Source organism: Schistocerca nitens, chromosome 1 (assembly GCF_023898315.1).
Source record: "Schistocerca nitens isolate TAMUIC-IGC-003100 chromosome 1, iqSchNite1.1, whole genome shotgun sequence".
Classification (NCBI taxonomy): domain Eukaryota; kingdom Metazoa; phylum Arthropoda; class Insecta; order Orthoptera; family Acrididae; genus Schistocerca; species Schistocerca nitens.
Window position 1 is genome coordinate 154,855,842 of NC_064614.1, and position 27,461 is coordinate 154,883,302.

The 27,461-nt window shown below is 42.6% G+C and overlaps 1 protein-coding gene across 1 annotated transcript in view; it reads left to right on the forward strand.

The window, feature by feature from the left end:
- Positions 1–27,461, forward strand: part of LOC126232687 (Down syndrome cell adhesion molecule-like protein Dscam2) — a 408,767-nt gene that overhangs the window by 111,101 nt on the left and 270,205 nt on the right. The window contains exons 5-7 of the mRNA XM_049942816.1: positions 6,441–6,592; positions 13,121–13,399; positions 24,358–24,503. Coding sequence (XP_049798773.1) covers positions 6,441–6,592; positions 13,121–13,399; positions 24,358–24,503 — 577 coding nt within the window. The remainder of the gene's footprint in view (positions 1–6,440; positions 6,593–13,120; positions 13,400–24,357; positions 24,504–27,461) is intronic.

Consider the following 27,461-nt stretch of genomic DNA (forward strand, 5'->3'; position numbering starts at 1 on the left):
CATTCACAGAACGAAACGGTTGTAGAAATTAATGTTGTGGCCGTCTGCTAACACCAGAGCCAGTCGATGCAACCCCTCACAGTATGTGCGAGAAGTGTTTATCACGGCCGTGGCTGACTGGTGAGCTGCGACACGGTGGGGAAGAAGCGCGGTGCGGCGCCGCTGGGATTCCCTGGCTTACAGGTGGACACTGCTGGGAAAAGTTGCAAACTGGAATCATCAACTGACAGTTGCGAGTAATACTCACTCACGCTGCACTGCTATTCCCCCTGGATATGGATATCTTTTCAACAAAAGAAAATTTGGGTTTTCAATGTGTAATGTTATTATTACGACGACACGACTTGATTAAACGACTCGTTGCCGTACACAGTAGTAGAAGATAAACCGCATTCAAACGGCGAATGCTAACATGGCTGTGGTGTCACTGCCAGACACCACACTTGCTAGGTGGTAGCTTAAATCGGCCGCGGTCCCTTAGTACATGTCGGACCCGCGTGTCGCCACTGTGTGATCGCAGACCGAGCGCCACCACACGGCAGGTCTCGAGAGACGTACGAGAACTCGCCCAGTTGTACGACGACGTTGCTAGCGACTATACTGACGAAGCCTTTGCTCTCATTTGCCGAGAGACAGTTAGAATAGCCTTCAGCTAAGTTAATGGCTACGACTTAGCAAGGCGCCAATTGTAACAGTGCATGTATCTTACGAGTCTCATTTGTATGGTCAAGAGAGATGTATCACAAGGAGTGATTAAAAGTTAAGTATATTCCAAAGCTACGTATTTTCTTTATAGCAGTCATTACGTATCCTGTTCCAGACTTGACGCCAGTCGGCGTGTGTGTACGCGTGCCTTTCGGCTTCCTTCTCAGTGTGGCGTAGCTGGCTTGTTACGCCACAACAATGGCTACCAAAATTTGCCAATTGGCTTTCAATCTTTTATTACAGTGATAACTGTTTTACTCTTTATTTTAGCACATTTTTTACAGTGTGACTCCTCTCTTAAGAAGACACTCTGTACATTGGGGGGGGGGGGGGGGGGAAGGAAGAGGGCACTCTTATCACTACTCACCGCAATTTGCATCTGTTTAAAGTTTAGCATTGACGTTTAGTTTTTGACATACCTACTTGGGAAGCGACGGTGACGACTGTGTGCCAGGCTTAAACGGATACTTATACAGGGCTTTTCAGGAAGACGTATTAAAAATTTCGGCACATTCATCTTCGCTAACGTAAGAAACAGCTCTTCTGCTGAACAAGTGCTCATAACTCTTATGATACGCACTTTAGGTCCCATGTTTACTGGACACTTTTCTCTTGTTTTGGTGCAAGGAAACTGTCCCAGAATGTTTATAACGTCATTCTGAAACACATTATACATTTTAAGGCGGCTCTTAATACCATACGTTTTGCTAATACACAGCGAAAAAGTTATGTAATGTTTCCCCACATTATTATTTTAACTATGTTCTTTGATTGTTTTGATCGTGTGACGACCTGAGGAAGTTGCTGTTACCTGAAACCGGTAGCCAGTAGGCAAAATGAAGAAAATTGTGACTATAGACTACATTCAGTACCTTTTATTGCCTGTGCTACAACCCGGCACCACTAGCAGGGGCTGCGTATGGGCAACAAATACAGAACCTGTTTACATAGGTTCTCAAACACCAACATCCGCTGGTCGCACTCTAACATGCCGTAGTAAAAATCTCTCAGGATAGGAAACCCTCCAAATTTCCGATAAGTTTTCTGATTTCAAAAATGGTTCAAATGGCTCTGAGCACTATGGGACTCAACTGCTGAGGTCATAAGCCCCCTAGAACTTAGAACTACTTAAACCTAACTAACCTAAGGACAACACACACATCCATGCCCGAGGCAGGATTCGAACCTGCGACCGTAGCGGTCGCGCGGTTCCAGACTGTAGCGCCAGAACCGCTCGGCCACCAGCGGCCGGCTTTCTGATTTCAGATAGCGAAGAGTAGCAGCCCAAGTAATTTCAGAAAGAAGTATTCGTCGTATCAGACCCGAGGAAGAGGAAGTCAGTATACAATAGTATTAATTAGTGCAGGAGGGCCAGTGGAAAGGTTCCAGAAGAAGTCTCTTAAAGTCTTGATAATGCCCAAACAGTACTAGGGACAGAATACTGCTTAAACCAAGTGTCAATACCAATGAAGTTCTAATTTGTGGTTGGTAACTACACTGTTGAGATAGAACATGATGACCATATGGTTAATAGCATGTCAGTCCACCTCTGGAATACAATCCAGCAGCGATTCTGCTTAATATATGAGGGTTTAATGAAAAGTAATGCCTCCACCTTTGTTAATTGGGTTTGAATGGGAATATTTTAATAAATAAAACGCAGAAATAATCAATAGAATGTGATCTTTAATTACCAATATTCACTTTTACACATAATCACCAGCCAATTGGACACATTTCTGCCAACGATGAATAAGTTTTCTGAAGCCGTCACGGAAGAAGTGTTTCCGCAACCATAGTCTCACAGTCGTAATGGTGTATCTACATTTTGTTTCGTGTCACAATTGAACGGAGAAAGGCATCAACTTCATTCTCGTAATGCGAGAGGAGTTCCTGGCAAATTTCAAGTCTGTGCACTTTCATTTCAGGAGTCAGCATCCGGAGTACCCATCGTGCACAGATCTTCCGATAGCCAGGCAAAGCAGTAATGTGACCCAGACGTTCTTGTGTAATGCTGATTGTGCTTGCAGTGTCTCTCTGAGTGATACGACGACCATCTTGAATCAATCTTGTGAAACTCGATGGTTGCTGTCACAGACCGTCCAACTCTTTGTTTGTCATGCAGGTCAGATGTTCCCGCCTCAACATCTTTAAACTTATTCGACCAACGACGCACAGTACTTACATCAACACAATCACCATAAACTGCTTTCATTCTCTGATGAATCTCCTTTGGGGTGACACCTTTTGCTGTCAAGAATTCAATGACTGCAAGTTGCTTAAGTCGCATTGACCGACCATCTGTTCAGGGTTCCATACTTTACACTGTAACAACACAACCGTTCAATGCTAAGGCTTCCCGCCAACTGGAGCTGTAGAGGAGAGGCTACGGAACAAGCCAGTACCTGCCGCATACCAATGCTGCCAACTGTTGAAGATTTACGAAAGGGGAGGCATTATTTTTCAGTCAGCCCTCGTAGATCCGACAAATCCTTCGTAGGTCTATGATTTATGGCACCGTATGTCAACGCACATGCCACGAAATTCCTATAAATTACAGGTCGTTGGTCTGTGGGCGAGGAGTGGGCGCTCGATAGGATCCCAAATGGTTTGTGGCACTAGATCTCTATGTACAGGTCACGCAGATACCTTAAGTTATAGGCCGTTGGTTTTTGGACGTCGGTTTGGCGCCAGATAGCATCCTAAAAAGTGTTCCATCGGATTCAGATCAGGTGAATTCGATGGCGAAGACATCCACCTGAGTTCAATAACATGCAGCTAGAAGCACTGTAAGCACGATTATAGCTGTGTGACACGGACAGTTATCCTGCGGGAAGATCTTATCAACGTCGGGGAAGAAATCAGACATGATGGTACAGTATAACTTTTACTTAATCAATAGCCCGGGTGAGTGTCTCCCTCCCTCCCTCCCTCACCCCCCCCCCCCGCCTCCTATCCTCACACTGCCTTCACCAGCTTGCGGTTGTGGTGTGGTGCACGTTTCGAGCAGAAAATTACGTCTTTTAACACCACCGTCAAATTTGTGGGGCCGGTATCTGTCATTTATGGGCGAAATGGAATCATAGCTTGGAGACTGTGGCCAGTTCATTTAAGGTTCCTCGCCTGCATTTAAGTTTGCAAAACGCTTCGTGATGATCGGCAGTTAATCTCTGGGACGCTGTAGCAAATTGAAAGTGAATAAATGAGAGAATACTAATTGTATTCGGCCATTGCCTCTTCGCGCCACGATCCGTTACGATCGTATTGGTCGTTGGCTGTAACAGTAAAATATTAAAACATTTCGTGTACCTTATATCTACGAGCGTTGGAACTTAAATATTTGCAACTATTTATTCACAACCAATACAAAAGAGTTACATGTTTGCACCTGTTACTGTCCGTCAAAATAGTCACCCGCGTTGTGTAGAACCCGTTGCCAGCGATGTGTAAAGCGTAGTATAACTTTAGCAGAGCCTGTTCTGTTGATGGTGCGAATGGAGCGGTCTTCTGCCTCGTTAGGATATTACCATCACAGTCGCACACGACAATCACCATACCTTTAGACCGCTCCATTCGCACCATCAACTGAACAGGCTCAGTTAACGGTATACTACGCCTTCGACATCGCTGGCAACGGATTTTACACAACGCTGGTGACTACTTTGAAGGACAGTAACAGGTGCAAACATGTAACTCTTTTTTATCAGTTGTGAACAAATAATTGCCACTATTTAAGTTCCAACCCTCGTATTGGTTCAAATGGCTCTGAGCACTATGGGACTTAACATCCATGGTCATCAGTCCCCTAGAACTTAGGACTACTTAAACCTAACTAACCTAAGGACATCACACAATGCCCAGTCATCACGAGGCAGAGAAAATCCCTGACCCCGCCGGGAATAGAACCCGGGAACCCGGGCGCGGGAAGCGAAAACGCTACCGCACGTCCACGAGCTGCGGACCAACCCTCGTATTAGCAGAACACTTAAAACGAGAACTCGTGAGACTTAACTAATTTACATTAATTTAGTTGCAAATGCCCCATACATTTGCCTACACAAAAGAAAGATAAATTAATGATAAGCAAGGAACGCAGATATAGTGCGTCGTATCAGTACAAAGTGAGAGAAAGATCGGAGCAGGAACGGTCTTCACTTACCTTCTAAAATAAAAGAAGGATTACAATCGAGATCATCGGTCAGATCGGAGTAGGAAAGGAAATCTTCTCTGTAGAGAGAGAGTAATATGGACCCAAAATTCTATATTTAGTTACTGAAGCATTACATGGACAGACCCACGTAATTTTATGTAAATTTAACGTCGCAAAAACCACCAATCGTTCTCCGGGGTGAAGGCGTATCTGGACATAACCATCGACATGGTGTAACAAAGACCGAGATCCTTCCGTCCAGGTGCCACGTTTCCATAGACCGTCACGGAGCGAGATGGAGCAGTGGTTAGCACACGCACACTGGACTCGCATTTGGGATCCCGACGGCTAAAAGCTGCGTCCAGCCATCCTGATTTAGGCTTTCCGTGATTTCCCTAAAACCGCTTCAGGCAAATTCTTGGAAGGTTCATTTGAGAGGGCACGAAAGAATAATGGTCAAAGATGATGGGAAGTGTTGCACTTTGAGTATTTCCTAACACGACTATATATTCTTCCACCACACGTATCGAATTACGCAGTCGATATGACGCTCATGAAGAAATCTATCACAACTTGGAAAATGGTTCAATATCGTCTGCAGAGAGATGTCTGTTACCAGAAACGTGTCATTCATCCTGCTGCAAGACATGCTACTGTTTTCTTAAAGAAATAGGTGAAATGAGGGGAGGTGAGGGGGGGAGATCTCGTAAACGCATTGTTATACAGGGTGGTCAGAAAGAATCTGAAACGTTTACAAGGATGTTGCAGTGGAGGCTGTGCAGGGAACTAATTGTTAACAAAAAACGAATTATTTAGCATTGAAGTTCACCAATCAGCTAGTTGCGCGCAAAAATTTAAGCACTCGCACACACTACATGCGGTAATGCACAGACATCTGTGGGTCCATGAGTTGCCACTTGCTGAAATGCTCAACCAGTTAAAATGTGCCTTATTCGGAATTAATAAATTTAAGCTATGTGAGCTAAAGCTAGGTTTGTTCGATCTGAGGAAAGCAAACGAAGAATGTTTGGCGACATCGCGTCTTGAAGGGTCTTTGAATTTGCGCGCGCGACAATCCGATGGGCTGACTTCAATTGCTAAGCAACTCGGGAACCGTGCAACGTATCGAACTTTTTTCTTAACAGTTATTTTGCAGCACAGCATCCCCTGCTGCAAACCCTTACAAGCTTGGCAGACTGTTTCCGACCATTCTGTGTTATTTCTTTTGTGGGAGCTCCGCCTCAACGCTTTAGAGAGTGTGAATGTGCTGCGTCTACAGAACCGTACGGGTATACACTGAAGGTTGTAGAACGTTGACTACAGCCGAGAAGGATATGTAAAAAATTTCCTGTCAAGAAACTTAAATGTATGCTTTTAAATGAGCAGCGACTACTGCCACAAATGTTTTAAGTGTTGTAGTTAGGCAGTTACTCAATCTATCCGTGTAATGCGATATCCATTTGAGAAGACCTGTAAATTTGAATACGATAATTTCGTTCCAGTAATTCAATTGGGACTAAATTGCATCTCCATTGTTTTTCGAGTCAAGGAGTTGCTTGATTCATGTGTTCCTCTATTGTTGTAGGTATGCGATTGGCCAGTACGTGGATCAGAGAGGTGACGTCATCAGCCATGTAAACATATCCTCCGTGCGTGTTCAAGATGGTGGGCTGTACAGCTGCAGTGCTACCAACTCCATGGGCACTGTATTCCACGAGGCCAGACTCAACGTTTATGGTCAGTATTGGACATAGATAATTACACTATTACAACAATGAGAGCACTCTAATATGAACAGTAGTTTCATTTCAATATAGTAAGGTTTCTTTAAATCAACTGCAAGTAGGAAGAAGTTTCTGTATCTCCTGTGCTATGTTAGTCTAAAGTATAATTTGTTTGTAAAAGATCTTGAGATGTTGTTTTTTCGTAATGGGATGAAATAAGCACCTCTGTCATTAAGAAGCCAACAACTGTCCTGCTAAATGTCGGGAGACTAGCCAGATGCCAGTGACTTGTGTAAACACTTGAATACGACCAGAAAAATCTGCGTCAAAATATCGTGGAGGCAAGTTACCGACATCCAATAGTCCACCGAGGGGATATATGACGAGGGTAGTTGGATCTGGGTCGCGTTATGAACAATTGTTATCTTGCAGTGAACACATGATGTGTCGTGGGGGCGATCACTCTGTTTTTAAAATAATTGAAAAGCTACGATCGCTTCAGTATCGTTTACGATATTGAAGCGATCGTGGCTTTTCAATTATTTTAAAAATTGTTATCTTGTCGTGAGGAACTGAGCCCAAACCATGAGAGACTAGGCAAACTTTCAGTAAACTGAGGCGATATCAATTACTTATGTGCATATTGATTCATGCCACTGCAGTTGACGATTCTTTGTCGATTCAAATAGACGAGCTAAAACTACAAACTTTTGCCGCTGAAGTAATTTGCAGTCTACCACTACCATCTAAGCATTTTATGTAATGTCAGTCCACGGCTACGTACATACATTCGTACAATTTCTGGTGAAGTATTAACATCAAAATAAATAACAGGTAGATCTGAATATGACCCTATAGCCGGCCGCGGTGGTCTAGCGGTTCTAGGCGCTCAGTCCGGAACCGCGCGACTGCTACGGTCGCAGGTTCGAATCCTGCCTCGGGCATGGATGTGTGTGATGTCCTTAGGTTAGTTAGGTTTAAGTAGTTCTAAGTTCTATGGGACTGATGACCACAGATGTTAAGTCTCATAGTGCTCAGAGCCATTTTTTTATGACCCTATATATATGCGATGATTTCACGATGCGAGCTGTGTTCATTTGCCACTAAACAAAAGAACAGGTAGTTTACAGACGTAACAAAACCTTCACTTTTCGTCGCATGACCCGTATTAATGTGACATCTGGTTAATGATGTCACATTATACCTGAGGATGGCCCATTTCTGACAGAAACTGGTTGTTTAATAAAGTGACGATACAGCTGTGTGCAAACCACTCTTTTCCATAAAATTCTAGAAGCTGGAAATCATTGCTTCCTCAAAATTATATGAACATCGTTAACATTAGCGAAAATTTTATGGCAAATGGCAAGTTATTTGTGTTTTCCTGCAGAATGGACACCTTTTGCGTCAAAGAATATCATAACAACTCTTTTCCAGGTCCTTTTCCTGACTGGCTTCGCCTAAACTTGATTGGTTTGTCAATTTTAAACTCCTATTTTAATTTTCGTCACTTTTGGATTATTTTTTCTAAGACACTGTTGAAAGGTAGTGGAAAGATTCCGTGGACGTGTCTCCCACCTTCTTCATTTCAATAAGTTCCGAAATTCCTTTTCGGAATTGTAACTTAGATATTGTAGCATATAGTGTTTCACTACTATCTGGTTAGCTATTATTCCGTGTTGTGAATGCAGTGTGACGAGATTTTACCGCCTGTTCATTCCAACAAACGTGTATTTTCTGCCTTTGTAAAGAAATTTGGTTTTATGGAATTTCCGATAAACTAGTATATGAATTTTTTCAATCTTTGTGCCTCCATTTTGTTGTGTTGCTAACAGCAGTAGTTGGATTTTAGTAATACTAATGTAAGGGATTCCTGCCATCGTTCTGCTAAATTTTGAGGTCTTACATCCACTCTGGCCTACTTTGTGTCAATATTTGCCCCTTTGCATACTTGAACATATAAAATTTCCTGTTGTTGTTGTTGTGGTCTTCAGTCCTGAGACTGGTTTGATGCAGCTCTCCATGTTACTCTAACCTGTGCAAGCTTCTTCATCTCCCAGTACCTATTGAAACCTACATCCTTCTGAATATGCTTAGTGTATTCGTCTCTTGGTCTCCCTCTACGATTTTTACCCTCCACACTGCCCTCCAATACTAAACTGGTGATCCCTTAATGCCTCAGAGCATGTCCTACCAACCGATCCCTTCTTCTAGTCAAGTTGTGCCACAAACTTCTCCCCAATCCTATTCAACACTTCCTCATTAGTTATGTGGTCTACCCATCTAATAGTCAGCATTCTTCTGTAGCACCACATTTCGAAAGATTCTATTCTCTTCTTGTCCAAAATATTTATCGTCCATGTTTCACTTCCATACATGGCTACACTCCATACAAATACTTTCAGAAACGACCTCCTGACATTTAAATCTATACTCGATGTTAACAAATTTCTCTTCTTCAGAAATGCTTTCCTTGCCATTGCCAGTCTACATTTTATATCCTCTCTACTTCGACCATCATCAGTTATTTTGCTCCCCAAATAGCAAAATTCCTTTACTACTTTAAGTGTCTCATTTCCTAATCTAATTCCGTCAGAATCACCCGACTTAATTCGACTACATTCCATTATCCTCGTTTTGCTTTTGTTGACGTTCACTTATATCCTCCTTTCAAGACACTATCCATTCCGTTCAACTGCTCTTCCAAGTCCTTTGCTGTCTCTGACAGAATTACAATGTCATCGGCGAACCACAAAGTTTTTATTTCTTCTCCATGGATTTTAATACCTACTCTGAATTTTTCCTTTGTTTCCTTCACTGCTTGCTCAATGCACAGATTGAATAACATTGGGGATAGGCTACAACCCTCTCTCACTCCCTTCCCAACCACTGCTTCAATTTGATGTCCTTCGACTCTTATAACTGCAATCTGGTTTCTGTACAAATTGTAAATAGCTTTTCGCTCCCTGTATTTTACCCCTGCCACCTTCAGAATTTGAAAGGAAGTATTTCAGTCAACATTGTCAAAAGCTTTCTCTAAGTCTACAAATGCTAGAAACGTAGGTTTGCCTTTCCTTAATCTAGCTTATAAGATAAATCGTAGGGTCAGTATTGCCTCATGTGTTCCGATATTTCTATGGAATCCAAATTGATCTTCCCCGAGGTCGGCTTCTACTGGTTTTTCCATTCGTCTGTAAAGAATTCGTGTTAGTATTTTGCAGCTGTGACTTATTAAACTGATAGTTCGGTAATTTTCAAATTTGTCAACACCTGCTTTCTTTGGGATTGGAATTATTATATTTTTCTTGCAGTCTGAGGGTATTTCGCCTGTCTCATACATCTTGATGACCAGATGGTAGAGTTTTGTCAGGACTGGCTCTCCCAAGGCTGTCAGTAGTTCTAATGGAATGTTGTCTACTCCTGTGGCTTTGTTTCGACTCAGGTCTTTCAGTGCTCTGTTGAACTCTTCACGCAGTATCATATCTCCCATTTCATCTCCATCTACATCCTCTTCCATTTCCAAAATATTGTCCTCAAGTACATCGCCCTTGTATAGACCCTCTATATACTACTTCCAACTTTCTGCTTTCCCTTCTTTGCTTAGAACTGGGTTTCCATCTGAGCTCTAGATATTCATACAAGTGGTTCTCTTTTCTCCAAAGGTCTCCTTAATTTTCCTGTAGGCAGTATCTGTTTTACCCCTAGGAGATAAGCCTCTACAACCTTACATTTGTCCTCTAGCCATCGCTGCTTAGCCATTTTGCACTTCCTGTCGATCTCATTTTTGAGACGTTTGTATTCCTTTTTGTCTGCTTCATTTACTGCATTTTTATATTTTCTCCACTCATCAGTTAAATTCAATGCCTTCACTACTTCATCCCTCATAGCTACCCATTCTTCTTCTACTGTATTTCTTTCCCCCATTCTTGTCAATTGTTCCCTTATGCTCTCGCTGAAACTCTGTACAACCTCTGGTTTAATCAGTTTATCCAGGTCCCATCTCCTTAAATTCCCACCTTTTTGCAGTTTCTTCAGTTTTAATCTACAGTTCATAACCAATAGATTGTGGTCAGAGTCCACATCTGCCCCTGGAAATGTCTTACAACTTAAAACCTGGTTCCTAAATCCCTGTCTTACCATTATATAATCTATCTGAAACCTATCAGTATCTCCAGGCTCCTTCCATGTATACAGTCTTCCTTTATGATTCTTGAACCAAGTGTTAGTTATGATTAAGTTGTGCTCTGCGCAAAATTCTACCAGGCGGCTTCTTCTTATGTTTCTTACCCCCAATCCATATTCACCTACTACGTTTCCTTCTCTCCCTTTTCCTACTACCGAATTCCAGTCACCCATGACTGTTAAATTTTCGTCTCCCTTCACTATCTGAATAATTTCTTTTATTTCATCATACATTTCTTCAATTTCTTCGTCATCTGCAGAGCTAGTTGGCATATAAACTTGTACTACTGTGGTAGGCGTGGGCTTCGTGTCTATCTTGGCCACAATAATGCGTTCACTATGCTGTTTGTAGTAGCTTACCCGTACTCCTACTTTTTTATTTATTATTAAACCTACTCCTGCATTACCCCTATTTGATTTTGTATTTATAACCCTGTAGTCACCTGACCAAAAGTCTTGTTCCTCCTGCCACCGAACTTCACTAATTCTCACTATATCTAACTTTAACCTATCCATTTCTCTTTTTAAATTTTCTGACCTACCTGCCCGATTAAGGGATCTGACATACCACGCTCCGATCCGTAGAACGCCAGTTTTCTTTCTCCTGATAACGACGTCTTCCTGAGTAGTCCCCGCCCGGAGATCCGAATGGGGGACTATTTTACCTCCGGAATATTTTACCCAAGAGGACGCCATCATCATTTAACCATACAGTAAAGTTGCATGCCCTCGGGAAAAATTACGGCTGTAGTTTCCCCTTGAGTTCAGCCGTTCGCAGTACCAGCACAGCAAGGCCGTTTTGGTTAGTGTTGCAAGGCCAGATCAGTCAATCATCCAGACTGTTGCCCCTGCAACTACTGAAAAGGCTGCTGCCCCTCTTCAGAAACCACACGTTTGTCTGGCCTCTCAACAGATACCCCTCCGTTGTGGTTGCACCTACGGTACGGCTATCTGTATCGCTGAGGCACGCAAGCCTCCCCACCAATGGCAAGGTCCATGGTTCATGGGGGGGTTTTTCCTAGTGATACAGATACGAGGTTGCATGATAGTATTGTTGTTGGGTGATTGCCATGTTCAACTAGTTGACATAATCTTGATGTTGAAATTTATCTATAGTTTTGCCAGCCTTTTCCCTTTCGCTGAATTTATTTTCTTGGTTGATTGGAATACATGCATTAATCTATTACCATGTACATTTTACTTGCATATTTCAAAAAATCGTTACTTAACTGTTGCTCACAGGTTTCACTTCGTTTATGGAACTAGAATGTTTTGAGAAACTGCGAATATAACACCTATTTTGGATTGTATATTTAAAGATTCTTTTATGTATATTGCTTGTGAATAGTCTATAATTTCCAATATCCACGTTGTTTTCATCTGTCAGTCTTGTTTCTTGTATGCCTAAAATTTTAATATTTTTTTCTTCAAGTGTTTCTCCTGACTCGAAGTGATCCCCTGGCATAATGAGTCCGTTAATGTTGTTTTTGCCAAAGAAAGTTTTAATTTTGCACTTGAACTGGCCAGAGGACTTCAGTTTCCTGTGATTAGAGATATAGCATCTCAACTTAATCTCCCTAAAATTTGATAGACTAGTTGCGCCTCTGATGACGTAGGATTTCTTACCTCCTGCGGTAATTATGTGATTACTAAAGTATCGGAGTCCTTTAGAAATCCATGTTGTGATTTTGTGACTATTATTTGTATCAAGATGACGTGCGTCCCGATCGCTCAGTGATAACAGAAAAAAAGTCTCTGATCTTATGTAGTAACGTAATAACGTGATAGCACAGGATCGATCTGAAACGAGTAAAACTGAAACAGGGAAAAGACCTGATGCAGTGGAAAGAAACCAGTGCGTGTAGGAATGAGGATGAATTACATGGTAATATTGTACAAGAAGTAAAGTGACATGAGGACATATCACAAAGTTTGGACTGATGCAAGCAGTGAAACAGTGTATTTTCCATAGAGCCAGTATATTGTACAATTTTTTTTTTTTAAATTTAAAAAGTTAGTAGACTACACAACCAAAGGTAATGGGTTCGATTCCCCATCAGTCTGTTACTTATCACTTCTGGCAATGTTTGTTACAGCGAAAAATGCCTAGTTGCACCGTGGTTCGGAGTTCATGTTAAACAGTAAGCCGTATTATGACTGGCTGGGTAAGTCTGTTCAGATTTCGGTGAGGGGGTGGGGGGGGGGGGCGGCAAAGGCATACCACCTCCAGTAGGACGATGTCTGGTGAAGCACTATACTGGTCAAACCAACCTTCGAGGGGATGACACCTTTGCCTTTTAGTCCGATGGTACACGGTTGACCCCACTGTTAGTGAAGCGCTTGTGCACAATGTCTACAGGTCCTCCTTACGTTCGGCCTTCCGCGGGTCCGGTGCGGGCCGTGGAGTCTGGGCAGGTGACGCTACGTTGCCCGTACGCCGGCTACCCAATCAGCGGCGTCTCCTGGGAGCGACGTGGCAGCCCTCTAGCGGCTGACCTGCGACACGAGCTGCGCGACGGTGGCGCCTCGCTGCGGCTGTTGCGCGTAGATGCCGCTGCTGACGCCGGCGCCTACGTCTGCAAAGTCAGGGGCGCCAGCGGAGACGTTGCACGCGGGGAAGTCCTGCTCTCCGTCACCAGTGAGTGCTGCCAACATCTGCTCGCAACTGAAGGCTGCAGGGGTGACATTATAGTAGATTACGACGCCAAATAGTTTATGCGAATTTCGAAAACATGACTAAAATTCACACCTCAGTCAGTATACATACAGTTGAAAGTGCTGTTTTGACATTACTGATAACGAATCGAAATTATTGCGGATCCGAACTGCAATTCGAGAAAGATACTGGGTTCTCCCTTTGATGATCTGTCCAATAATTCAAATTCTCTTTGAGGCTGACTTGACGATTTCTTCCTGTTTTCTCAACAGCAAAAAAAGGATACATTAGTTGGAGGACTTCAAAAAGTAATCATCTTGATTTGTTGCCTCCTGAAGTTTGCCTCTTAGCTTCTTAAATACGACTGAAGTAATTAGCTTCGAACTGATATTGAGATGAAACATCCACTCTTTGCTAACCATCACATGCAATTTATTTGATATATAAATTTTCAACAATATGAAAATCTCTCGCTTTTAACCGTCACTGCGACGTCAAATGAAGTAACAAAACATATATTAAAAACTTCCATGCTTACCCAGTTATGCACTAGATGGTAGATATCGATTAATGCCCAGTTTGTATAAATAGTGACTAGTAACTTAATTTTGCGGTGTTTCACGAGGAAGTAGTACATTATTTATCTCAGAATACGAATACAGCAGAATGACATGGAATACATAACGTACCGCACGATTGTCGTAACTACAGTATTTTTGATTGTTTCACTCATTTACAAGTACTACTGATAATTAAGAAAAACGATAGTTAATATATGAGTAAACAATTGAATGGGGACTGATATTTAATTATGTACTTCCAACAAAACGTCCATTTTAAAATTTTAGGATCCGAATACACAGAACTGATATTTTTGGCTTGAAAGAGCCGCTACTGTCTTTGAGCATTACAGTAAGGTACATCATCTAAGTAAAATACAACAATCAGAGTAAGCTTTTGACTGTTCATATGAGCAGTACTTGATAGTTCAAATATTACTACATCCATCCTGCTGGATCAGGCTACGTAAACATAAAGTTTGAAATTTTGATCTCGATGTTGGAATGCTAACCAATTTTGTGCCCCCTTGATGTTCATCTAGCTCCAGGTGCAATGATTGTGTACCAGGTGGTATCGCCGACAATTTTCTTCTCACTTGTCTGGTTACAGAGTAGACTTTGCCGTCAGATGCTCTGTGTACAAACGGATGTGATGAGGAAACTTCCTTGACAACCTGCTGTGATCTACCGATTTCTGATTACAACAGAAGTGTTGATTTACACCTCCAACATACAAACATCGATAGTTTTTTCATGTAAGCATACATATAATACAGACATCTCTGATCATTAAAATAGTTGAATGGGAGAACAAACCTAATCAGTTACTACACACATCAAAAAATGTTTTGCGTCACCTCGGATCCGAGAGTTCCGGAACCTGTACAGAAAATTGGAATAGAGATCAACATAAACATCATTTCCGCCCTTTTTATTGCTAATGAAAACCACACAATGCATGCTGTACCACCATACAGCGAGACCTTCAGAGGTGGTGGTCCAGATTGCTGTACACACTGGTACCTCTAATACCCAGTAGCACGTCCTCTTGCACTGATACATGCCTATATTCGTCGTGGCATACTATCCACAAGTACATCAAGGCACTGTTGGTCCAGATTGTCCCACTCCTCAATGGCGATTCGGCGTAGATTCCTCAAAGTGGTTGGTGGGTCACGTCGTCCACAAACATCCGTTCTCAATCCATCCCAGGCATGTTAGATAGGATTCATGTCTCGAGAACATGCTGGCCACTCTAGTCGAGCGATGTCGTCATCCTGAAGAAAATCATTCCCAAGATGTGCACGATGGGGGCGCGAATTATCGTCCATGAAGACGAGTGCCTTGCCAATATGATGGCGACATGGTTGCACTATCGGTCGGAGGATGGCATTCACGTATCGTACAGCCGTTACGGCGCCTTCCACGGCCACGAGCGGCGTACGTCGGCCCCACATAACGCCACCCCAAAACAGCAGGGAACCCACCTTGCTGCACTCGCTGGACGGTGTGTCTAAGGCGTTCAGCCTGACCGGGTTGCCTCCAAACACGTCTCCATCGATTGTCTGGTTGAAGGCATATGCGACACTCATCGGTGAAGGGAACGTGATGCCAATCCTGAGCGGTCCATTCGGCATGTTGTTGGGCCCATCAGTAGCGCGCTGCACTGTGTCGTGGTTGCAAAGATGGACCTCGCCGTGGACGTCGGGAGTGAAGTTGCACTTCATGTAGCCTTTTACGCACAGTTTTAGTTGTAACTCAACGTCCTGTGGCTGTACGAAAAGCAATATTCAACATGGTGGCGTTGCTGTCAGGGTTGCTCCGAGCCATAATCCGTAGGTAGGGGTCATCCATAGAAGTAGTAGCCCTTGGGCGGTCTGAACAAGGCATATCATCAACAGGTCCGAACAACATCTCTTTGGTTCACTCTGAGACGCCTGGACACTTCACTTGTTGAGAACCCTTCCTGGCATAATGTAACAATGCGGACGCTATCGAACCGCGCGGTATTCACCGTCTAGGCGCGGTTGAACTACAGACAACACGAGCCGTGTACCTCCTACCTGGTGGAATGACTGGAGCTGATCGGTTGTCGGACCATCTCCGTCTACTAGGCGCTGCTCATGAGTGGTTGTTTACATCTTTGGGCTGGTTTAGTGACATCTCTGGACAGTCAACGGGAATGTGTCTGTGATACAATATCCACAGTAAACGTTTATCTTCAGGAGTTCTGGGAACCGGGGTGATAAAAAACATTTTTTGATATGTGTATCATACATGTACTGTATAGTTCAGAAGCTTGTGTAGTCACAAGATACAGGTATATATCAGTATCGCAGTTGCACATTTAAAACAGATTAGAGGCACCTAGATGAGTGTTCACTCTCTCAGGGTTAATACCTACGTGTAACAAATCAGTTACTTACGTAAACGGCTTTCAAGGTGTGAACACAGTTGTTTTCACGGTAAAATGTGCTGTGCATGGTAATCTTGTGGTTTCCAGAACGGCTGTACGCATTTAACTACAAGAGGCGATCAAAAAGGTTCAGTTTGAAGGCCGTACAGTCCAGAATCGGTATGTCAGTCAGGGAAAATCGCCATGAGCATTAAGACACCGACACACCAGCTTTAAGATAGCTGATTGATAAAACACTGTGTTCTCCTGCGTGAAGAAGTCCGTAACTGCCTGCTGCACCTCCCCGTCCGACAGGAATCGTCGACCCCTGAAGGGCTTTTTTAAGAAACCGAAGGCGTGTCAATCGCATGGGAAGAGATCAGGAATATACTAGGGTGGGTGCTCGACTGTGTCCCACTTCAGGTGGCGTAACTTCTGCGTTACGACATTTGCGATATGGGGACTTACGTTATCATGGAGCAGCATGAAATTTGACGCACCATTCCACAACACTAACCAAAACGGTCTTGCTGTTTTGGTACCGCGAACAGCTGAAAGCGAGGGGAAACTACGGCCGTAATTTTTCCCGAGGCAATGCAGCTTTACTGGTTGATTAAATGATTCCGGAGGTAAAATAGTCCCCCATTCGGATCTCCGGGCGGGGACTACTCAGGAGGACATCGTTATCAGGAGAAAGAAAACTGGCGTCCTACGGATCGGAGCGTGGAATGTCAGATCCCTTAATCGGGCAGGTAGGTTAGAAAATTTAAAAAGGGAAATGGATAGGTTAAAGTTAGATATAGTGGGAATTAGTGAAGTTCGGTGGCAGGAGGAACAAGACTTTTGGTCAGGTGAATACAGGGTTATAAATACAAAATCAAATAGGGGTAATACAGGAGTAGGTTTAACAATGAATAAAAAATAGGAGTGCGGGTGAGGTACTACAAACAGCATAGTGAACGCATTATTGTGGCCAAGATAGACACAAAGCCCACGCCTACTACAGTAGTACAAGTTTATATGCCAACTAGCTCTGCAGATGATGAAGAAATTGATTAAATGTATGATGAGATAAAAGAAATTATTCAGGTAGTGAAGGGAGATGAAAATTTAACAGTCATGGGTGGCTGGAAATCGACAGTTGGAAAAGGAAGAGAAGGATACGTAATGGTGAATATGGATTGGGGCTAACAAATGAAAGAGGAAGCCGCCTTGTAGAATTTTGCACAGAGCATAACTTAATCATAGCTAACACTTGGTTCAAGAATCATGAAAGAAGGTTGTATACATGGAAGAACCCTGAAGATACTAAAAGGTTTCAGATATATAATGGTAAGACAGAGATTTAGGAACCAGGTTTTAAATTGTAACACATTTCCAGGGGCAGATGTGGACTCTGACCACAATCTATTGATTATGAACTGTAGATTAAATCTGAAGAAACTGCAAAAAGGTGGGAATTTAAGCATATGGGACCTGGATAAACTGAAAGTACCAGAGGTTGTACAGAGTTTCAGAGAGAGCATATGGGAACAATTGACAAGAATGGAGGAAAGAAATACAGTAGAAGAAGAATGGGTAGCTTTGAGGAATGAAATAGTGAAGGCAGCAGAGGATCAAGTAGGTAAAAAGACGAGGGCTAGTAGAAATCCATGGGTAACAGAATAAATATTGAATTTAATTGATGAAAGGAGAAAATATAAAAATGCAGCAAGTGAAGCAGGCAAAAAGGATTACAAACGTCTCAAAAATGAGATCGACAGGCAGTGCAGAATGGCTAAGCAGGGATGGCTAGAGGACAAATGTAAGGATGTAGAGGCTTATCTCACTAGGGGTAAAACAGATACTGACTACAGGAAAATTAAAGAGACCTTTGGAGAAAAGAGAACCACTTGTATGAATATCAAGAGCTCAGATGGAAACCCAGTTCTAAGCAAAGAAGGGAAAGCAGAAAGTTAGAAGTAGTATACAGAGGGTCTATACAAGGGCGATGTACTTGAGGACAATATTTTGGAAATGGAAGAGGATGTAGATGGAGATGAAATGGGAGATATGATACTGCGTGAAGAGTTCAACAGAGCACTGAAAGACCTGAGTCGAAACAAAGCTACGGGAGTAGACAACATTCCATTAGAACTGCTGACAGCCTTGGGAGAGCCAGTCCTGACAAAACTCTACCATCTGGTCAGCAAGATGTATGAGACAGGCGAAATACCCTCAGACTGCAAGAAAAATATAATAATTCCAATCCCAAAGAAAGCAGGTGTTGACACATGTGAAAATTACCGAACTATCAGTTTAATAAGTCACAGCTGCAAAATACTAACGCGAATTCTTTACAGAAGATTGGAAAAACTGGTAGAAGCCGACCTCGGGGAAGATCAGTTTGGATTCCGTAGAAATGTTGGAACACGTGAGGCAATACTGATCCTACGACTTATCTTAGAAGAAAGATTAAGGAAAGGCAAACCTACATTTCTAGCATTTGTAGACTTAGAGAAAGCTGTTGACAATGTTGACTGGAATACTCTCTGTCGAATTCTGAAGGCGGCAGGGGTAAAATACAGGGAGAGAAAGGCTATTTACAATTTGTACAGAAAGCAGATGGCAGTTATAAGAGTAGAGAGACATGAAAGGGAAGCAGTGGTTGGGAAGGGAGTGAGACAGGGTTGTAGCCTATCCCCGATGTTATTCAATCTGTATATTGAGCAAGCAGTAAACGAAACAAAAGAAAAGTTCGGAGTAGGTATTAAAATCCATGGAGAAGAAATAAAAACTTTGAGGTTCGCCGATGACATTGTAATTCTGTCAGAGACAGAAAAGGACTTGGAAGAGCAGTTGAACAGAATGGACAGTGTCTTGAAAGGAGGGTATAAGATGAACATCAACAAAAGCAAAACGAAGATAATGGAATGTAGTCGAATTAATTCGGGTGATGGTGCGGGAATTAGATTAGGAAATGAGACACTTAAAGTAGTAAAGGAGTTTTGCTATTTGAGGAGCTAAATAACTGATGATGGTCGAATTAGAGAGGATATAAAATGTAGACTGGCAATGGCAAGGAAAGCGTTTCTGAAGAAGAGAAAATTGTTAACATCGAGTATTGACTTAAATGTCAGGAAGTTGTTTCTGAAAGTATTTGTATGGAGTGTAGCCATGTATGGAAGTGAAACATGGACGATAAATAGTTTAGACAAGAAGAGAATAGAAGCTTTCGAAATGTGATGCTACAGAAAAATGCTGAAGATTAGATAGGTAGATCACATAACTAATGAGGAGGTATTGAATAGAATTGGGGAGAAGAGGGGTTTGTGGCACAACTTGACTAGAAGAAGGGATCGGGTGGTACGACATGTTCTGAGGCATCAAGGGATCACTAATTTAGTACTGGAGGGCAGCATGGAGGGTAAAAATCGTAGAGGGAGACCTAGAGATCAATACACCAAGCAGATTCAGGATGTAGGCTGCAGTAGGTACTGGGAGATGAAGAGGCTTGCACAGGATAGAGTAGCAATGAGAGCTGCATCAAACCAGTCTCAGGACTGAAGACCACAACAACAACATTCCACAACGATGGTTTTCGACAGACATATTGCCCCATACACATTATTCATTCTCCGATGCATGTCAACCGGCGTTTGTCCTTCGGCAGCCAAATGGCTCTGAGCACTATGGGACTTAACATCTATGGTCATCAGTCCCCTAGAACTTAGAACTACTTAAACCTAACTAACCTAAGGACAGCACACAACACCCAGTCATCACGAGGCAGAGAAAATCCCTGACCCCGCCGGGAATCGAACCCGGGACCCCGTGCTCGGGAAGCGAGAACCTCACCGCGAGACCACGAGCTGCGGACTTTCGGCAGCCAAGAAATGAATGAGAAAATGTTGGTCCGGTTTACAAGCATTTGGTAATATTGTCGGTATAGTTCACGCTGCCAATTTTAAAGTACGCACGTTGGAAATGCACAAATGCCGCACTAAGCCACTGCTTACATGTCGCACTACGCTGCATGTGCGCAGCAGCAACGCCCTCAAACAAACTTTTTGATCGCTCCTTATAAATAAGACGTTGTTCAATGTTTATGTTATCATTAGAGGCCTCCCTTCTGAAGATTCAGTTTTAAATGTACGAGAAGCAGCCAAAAAATAAATAAGTAAATAAAAAATAGCAAGCTGGGCGCTTGTAAACAGAAGCTTGTACCTTTATTTCAAGGGTATTTTCTAGCACAGTTGAGGTTCTTGTCCCATTGCAATACAACACCGTGAATGGTGGTTTCGTAAAATTGCTGAGGCTGCTTTGTGAACCAGTTCAGAACCTCGTCCGAGGTGCATCGTTTATCTCTCAGAGTCTTCTTTGGTGAGACTGGACCGGACTGAGAACGTCCCATTTCAATGTCTGCAAGAGCTCCTTTGCTGTATGCGGTCTTGAATTGTAGTGAAGCAGAATGACCCAATGGGTGAGCTGCCCCGATCGTTTCGATTTGATAGATTTGGAGAATGTGGTCAAAGTCTGTGTCACTGTGCATTCATCGTTACCCATGCTGCAGAAGTTCTGCAATAACAGGGTCTTTTTCTCAAAGAAGAAGATGAATGTAACCTTTCCCGCACCGCGTAGACGGCCTTGGATTTTTTGAGTGGCAGCGACCCTGTGTGCTTCCAGTGAAGACCTGGTCGTTTTGACTGGAGTCTCGTCTCCAGCGGCGACTCGTGACAGGAACTCATTCCCTTCCTTGGCACAGTGCTGCATATGTCTAAGACAGATATGCTTCCTGTGTTAGGTGAAGACTGTGAGGCACTCACTGTGCTCACACTTTGAGAAATTTCAATCTGACATTAATGATGACTTATCTGATTTCTACATCTACATCTACATGGATACTTTGCAAATCACATTTAAGTGCCTGGCAGAGGGTTCATCGAACCATCTTCACAGTTCTCTATTATTCCAATCTCGTGTAGCGCAAGGAAAGAACGAACACGTATATCTTTCCGTACAAGCTCTGATTTCCCTTATTTTATCGTGGTGGTCGTTTCTCCCTATGTAGGTCGGTGTCAACAATATATTTTCTCATTCGCAGGAGAAAGTTGGTGATCGGAATTTCGTGAGACGATTCGTGAGAATATTCCGTCGCTGATGTCCAGCCCAAATCCTGAATCATTTCAGTGACACTCTCTCCCATATTTCGCGATAATACAAAACGCGCTGCCCTTCTTTGAACTTTTTCGATGCACTCTGTCAATTCTATCTGGTAAGGATCTCACACCGCGCAGCAGTATTCTAAAAGAAGATGGGCAAGCGTAGTGTAGATCTCTTACATTTTTAAGTGTCCTGCCAATAAAACGCAGTCTTTGGTTAGCCTTCCCCACAACATTTCTATGTGTTCCTTCCAGTTTGTTTCTGCGACAATGGCTGTTGCCGCAACTCGCCTGTCTTGAATAATGAGGATCCCCTCCTGCCGGACAATGTCATCTGTAACGCGATGTGGCATTCCGGAACACGCATCATCGGCCACCGACATATGACTTTCCCTGAATCACTTGTGACACTCCTTGACATTTGCAACAGACATGCACTGCTCTCCGTTCACTTGAGATATTATTCGATGAATTTCCATTCCCTGCAGTCCTTTTACTGTCAGGAAATGTACAACTCCCATTTGCTCTTCTTTTGAAGCCGCCATTTAACTTTTCTGACTGACTGCAGTGGATGGTCTATGCGTATACGTTCTCACCCTGTCGTTATATCGGTGTACGCCTGTGTCCATCCAACAGTGAGCTCGTGGCATCGGCGCTCTTATAACGATCGCACCTTATTCCGCAGCCAGTGACTTTACGATCCTTTCAGCGATTTTCATTTTACAGTCTCCAGTTCCTTTCTTTTTGATTCCTCTATATGAGAGTTATATACTACTGTCGTATTTGGCCGGCTAGGGAAGAAGAGGTGGTGTCGTTAGGTTCCTGATCACCAGTCTTTGTACCAATGTCCTGCATTAAATTACAGACCTCTTCACAGTGTCTCACGAAGTGGGGGCGTCTGACATTAGTGATGGTGATCCGTCCGTAGGATTTACACGTTAAGATCGGCCGCCGCCTTTGGTGCTATTCGAGAGGAGTAGGCCATGTACCGAAACTGGGCTTCACCCTCTTCCTTCCCTTTATCCATAACAATATGAACCGAACACTATACTGTATAAAAACTCAACACTGTAATTTACACGACACTGATACCCACGTGACACTTCATAAAAAGTCGGAGAAAGGCAACAAACATTCTCCAGTAGGAACTTGTTAAGAGCAGCAATGCAGGATTACTGCATCTCTTCCCCAACACTCGTTCCCTAACTGGGGAACTACGTTGACATGAATAAAGTCTTACATAGACCAGACGCGTTTTCCTTACTTAAAGCATCTTTAGTGGCCAGTTTCTTGGCTTCTACACTATTTCCAAGGGTTCTTCAATAAACAGGCGTCCAATTTTTGCCACACTTCACTACATTGACACACAATATTCTCTCGTTTTCGTTTTATTATCTATCCGCATTCGCCCTGTGTGCCTTGCTTTGACTGCGCGGAATGCATTCAAAACAAAGTAAACAGGAAGCCATAAAATGTTGGCTTATAAGTGTAAATGTCCTTTTTGTAGTACGATGGATGCATGAGTGGACAGATGTTTCTGGATGCTGACAATTGTTGTACAATTATATGGTATTCATATCTGAAATTCTAGCTGCAGCCATATTATTACGTTTAACTGCTGAATGATGAAACACCTTACTTAACATACTCTCTCAATTTCACTCTAATGAAAATAATGTATTACACTAAAAACTACTTTGAAAATGTATAAAAGTATTCAAGATTTGAAACGAGGAGAGTACTCAGGAGATGATGGTATTTCAATAGAAGTTATTAAAGCTGAGGAAAGGTGCGGAAGTGACATTAAAATTCAGGGTTAAAGAATATCAATAATGAGATTCCTGGGTAATCGCGCGTGTTAACACCACCCGAATTCGCCCGGCGGACTAACGAGGAGGGGTCAGTGTGCCGTCCATCCTGAACGTGCGTTTTAGGTGTTTTCCCCACCCCACTGGGTGAATACCGTGCTGGTTCCTATGTTCCCTCTCAGAAATACGCTACACCACCATTTAGAACACTTTCGCACACTTGCACAGAGATTTTGCTCTATACGCAGACGGTTTGGGTACTGCTTCTGTATTGGGGCCTGAAAAGGAGACCGATGACTTTAGCTTTTTGACTTCCTTAAACACTCAGCCTCACGATCAGCATGAGATTCTCTGATGACCAATCTCAGTGAAAATGAGGAAGAATTAGAGGCGCTGTTTAATGGAATGTTCTAATGAGCACAGAGTACGGAGTGAGTGCAAACCAGAGAAAGACTGAAATAACAAGCACTAGGAGAAGACGAACTAAAAAAAAAGGCAATGGAGTATCACTCAATCTCCCCTCTCGCCTAGTGTACTGCAAAATTTGTCCTGAGTGTGTCCCTCTGTTTGACTGCTCATCTTGGCTTCTACATACTGCAAATCGAATAATACATTAATAGCATTCGTTACTGTTCTGCTAGGCTTTGATTTTCCATAGAAAAAGTTCGCTAAAAATGGTCGTTCCTAGAACTAATTCCCTCCTAAATTTAATTTCGTGATTTCAGTAGAAATCTGCAAACTTCATGTTGCAACCAGTTGAAAATTTTGTAAGATCCTTTCACTAGAACCGTATTGTACATTATCTCCTTAATATGTATGCGAAACAAGAGAGGGATCTCGACCCTATATTCCATAACTGGGGAGCATACATGTCTACAATTCACTGTCTGGCAAGTTCATACGCTCGGGCTAATCCGTGTGCTCTCCAGACACACATCAACTGCCAGTTAACCGCACAATAATTTATGATGACCTATACATTTCTATGAGGCTGTGCACGTTTCCATTGTTTTGATCTACTGGTGCTGTGTTTCAGGCCCGCCTGTGGTGACGCCGTTCTTCTTCCCGACCAATCTGCGAGAGGGCGGAAGAACCCAGATCAGTTGCACCGTGTCCTCTGGTGACCTACCCATCCGCTTCTCCTGGCTCAAGGACAACTCTCCCATTCCAAAGGCTCTCCAGGTATTCTCAGCTAGCAATTTTTTAATGTCATTGATGATGATGATGAAAATGATGACGATTGGTGGTACAGGGCGTTAAATGGTGAGATCATCAGCGCCGTTTCTTATTATTGATTCAGTCAGGTTGTGAAATGCAGGATATGATTGTTCAATCCAAGTTTTGTCTTGATCGCAAATTATAATTCGGATTATGGATTACGATTGTTACACAAGCATCTCCACGGTTAGAAAGAGGTTTCCTACTTGTAATCTTTCTTAAGGGGCTCCGGAAAGGCTCAGAATCATGAAAAGTTCAATTTTTACTTTTTTGCGTTTTCTGAATCTGCAGACTATTACCTTTTAATAGATATATAATTTATTCAATTCCGAAGACTACAACTATTTTTAAATTTTTTTTGAAATGTGTTCTACATGGGCGTGACCCACTGTGGCGCTGTCAAATGGTGTTATTATTAACGTCCGTGTTCATCAGGTACATTTTAGTGATGTGAGATAAAGTATGTGTTGTGACTAACCTGTGATTCCTTTGAGAACCGACATATCAAATATTTCATTCACAACTCAAAACCCCAATGAAAGTGTAAATAGTGTTATATGGTCGAGAATCCCCAAGACTGTATTTGTTGGAATAGAAACACTTCACTTTGGTGTGTATGATGCTGTTGCGACTTTCAATGATGGCAACATTGTAAGGTGCAAGGTATTTAGAAATATGGGAGTGAAGATAGGTTCTAACATGGTACGAGCGATGCTTGCTTTAGACAAGGAACGCCTTCGGGCTGCAGACAGGGCTGTAAAGAGTCTAGAAATACAAGCAAGAGTAAACAGGAGGAGGAACAAGAGGAAGCTGGAGGAGGAATTTGCAGAGGATGAAGATAATCCATCCTATGGACCTGGAATGCACTAAAAAGTTAATCCAATCTTTGTCGCTCGATTCCCAAAACTTTTATTTTCTCATACTAATTACATGTTTTCTAAGGATCTTCCAAACATATTTGTTTCAAACTTTCAGTAAATGTTACATAGTTCCTTCTTCATAATTTAACACAGCCTTTTTCCAAAAAACTGTATATTTTTGAATATATAAATAAAAAATTGCAAAAAAGTGTTGTGAATTTTCATTACAATTGAAAAAAAATCATCTTTAATAACTGAACTAAAATTTTGTAAAATCCCTGTGTTAAGTTGTAGCCCATATTCCAATAAATAATCTGTAAAAAGTTCAACCTCCTACCTCAAATACTTTGTGAGGAAAGCGTTATTTTAACATTGCAAGTATAGGGCGTTCCGGAGCCCCATTTACAGAATGTACAAGAACTAAAAGTGAACTTGCCACAAAAACCTTGGTTACAATAAGTAACACGTCTCAGGTAGTGTAAACACATGGCATGTCACTGCTACTAGTGTGCATTGCTGCACACTATATTTAAAAGAACCCAGTCATCCATCTACTAGAGAATGTGAAGGTTAGCAAAATTGTCACAGTGGTCACATTGATGTGAGCACCGCCTGTGTTCGACGTCAACGTACACAGACCATAGCTAGCAGTGGAGAGTATGGAGGGATGCGGAACACACTGCAGTCGTTGTTGTAATGGGCAAACGGAGCGATTTATCTGACGTCCAAAAGGGTATGACCATTGGCTTTGGGGCCAAGGGGAAAGAATTTCCGAAATGGCTAATTTGTAAACTGTTTGAGTGCCGCCGGGGTCAAAGTATACCGTTCATGGCAAAATGGCGCTATCCAAAACCAGCGCTGAGACAACTTGTGCCGCCTCATGGGCCATAGATGACAGGACTGAACGACGGCTGCGGACAGGTGTAGAATATAAGAGCAACTATTGAGCAACTGACGGCCCAGATGAACCAAGGGGCTATCAATACTGTCTCCTCAACGACCCCTCAGTGGACTTTGCTGCGTATGGGCCTCCGCAGCAGGCGTCTGGTCCATGCACCCATAATGACTGCTATTCTACATCTACATCTACATGGATACTCTGCAAATCACACTCAAGCGCCTGGCAGAGGGTCAATCGAACCACATTCACAATTCTCTATTATTCCAATCTCGTATAGCGCGCGGAAAGAATGGACACTCATATATTTCCGTACGAGCTCTGATATCCCTTATTTTATCGTGGTGATCGTTCCTCCCTATGTAGGTCGGTGTCAATAACATATTTTCGCATTCGGAGGAGAAAGTTGGTGATTTTAATTTCGAGAGATGGTTCCGGCGCAACAAAAAAGCCTTTCCTTCAATGATGTCCAGCCCAAATCTTGTATCATTTCTGTGACACTCTCTACAATATTTCGCGATAATACAAAACGTGCTGCCTTTCTTTGAACTTTTTCGATGCACTCCGTCAGTCAAATCTGGTAAGGATCCCACACCGCGCAGCAGTATTCTAAAAGAGGGAGGACAAGAGTAATGTAGGCAGTGTCCTTAGTAGGTTACATTTTCTAAGTGTCCTGCCAATAAAACGCAGTCTTTGGTTAGCCTTCCCCACAACGTTTTCTAAGTTTTTCTTCCAATTTAAGTTGTTCGTAATTGTAATACCTACGTATTCAGTTGAATTTACGGCTATTAGAGTACACTGATTTATCGTGTAACCGAAGTTTAACGAGTTCCTTTTAGCACTCATGCGGAAGACCTCACACTTTTCGTTATTTAGGGTCAACTGCCACTTTTCGCACCATTTAGATATCTTTTCTAAATCGTTTTGCAGTTTGTTTTGATCTTCTGATGACTTTATTAGTCGATAAACGACAGCGTCATCTGCAAACAGCCGAAGACGGCTGTTCAGATTGTCTCCCAAATCCTTTATATAGATAAGGAACAGCAAAGGGCCTATAACACTACTTTGTGGAACGCCAGAAATCACTTCCGTTTTACTCGATGACTTTCCGTCAGTTACTACGAACTGTGACCTCTCTGACAGGAAATCATAAATCCAGTCACA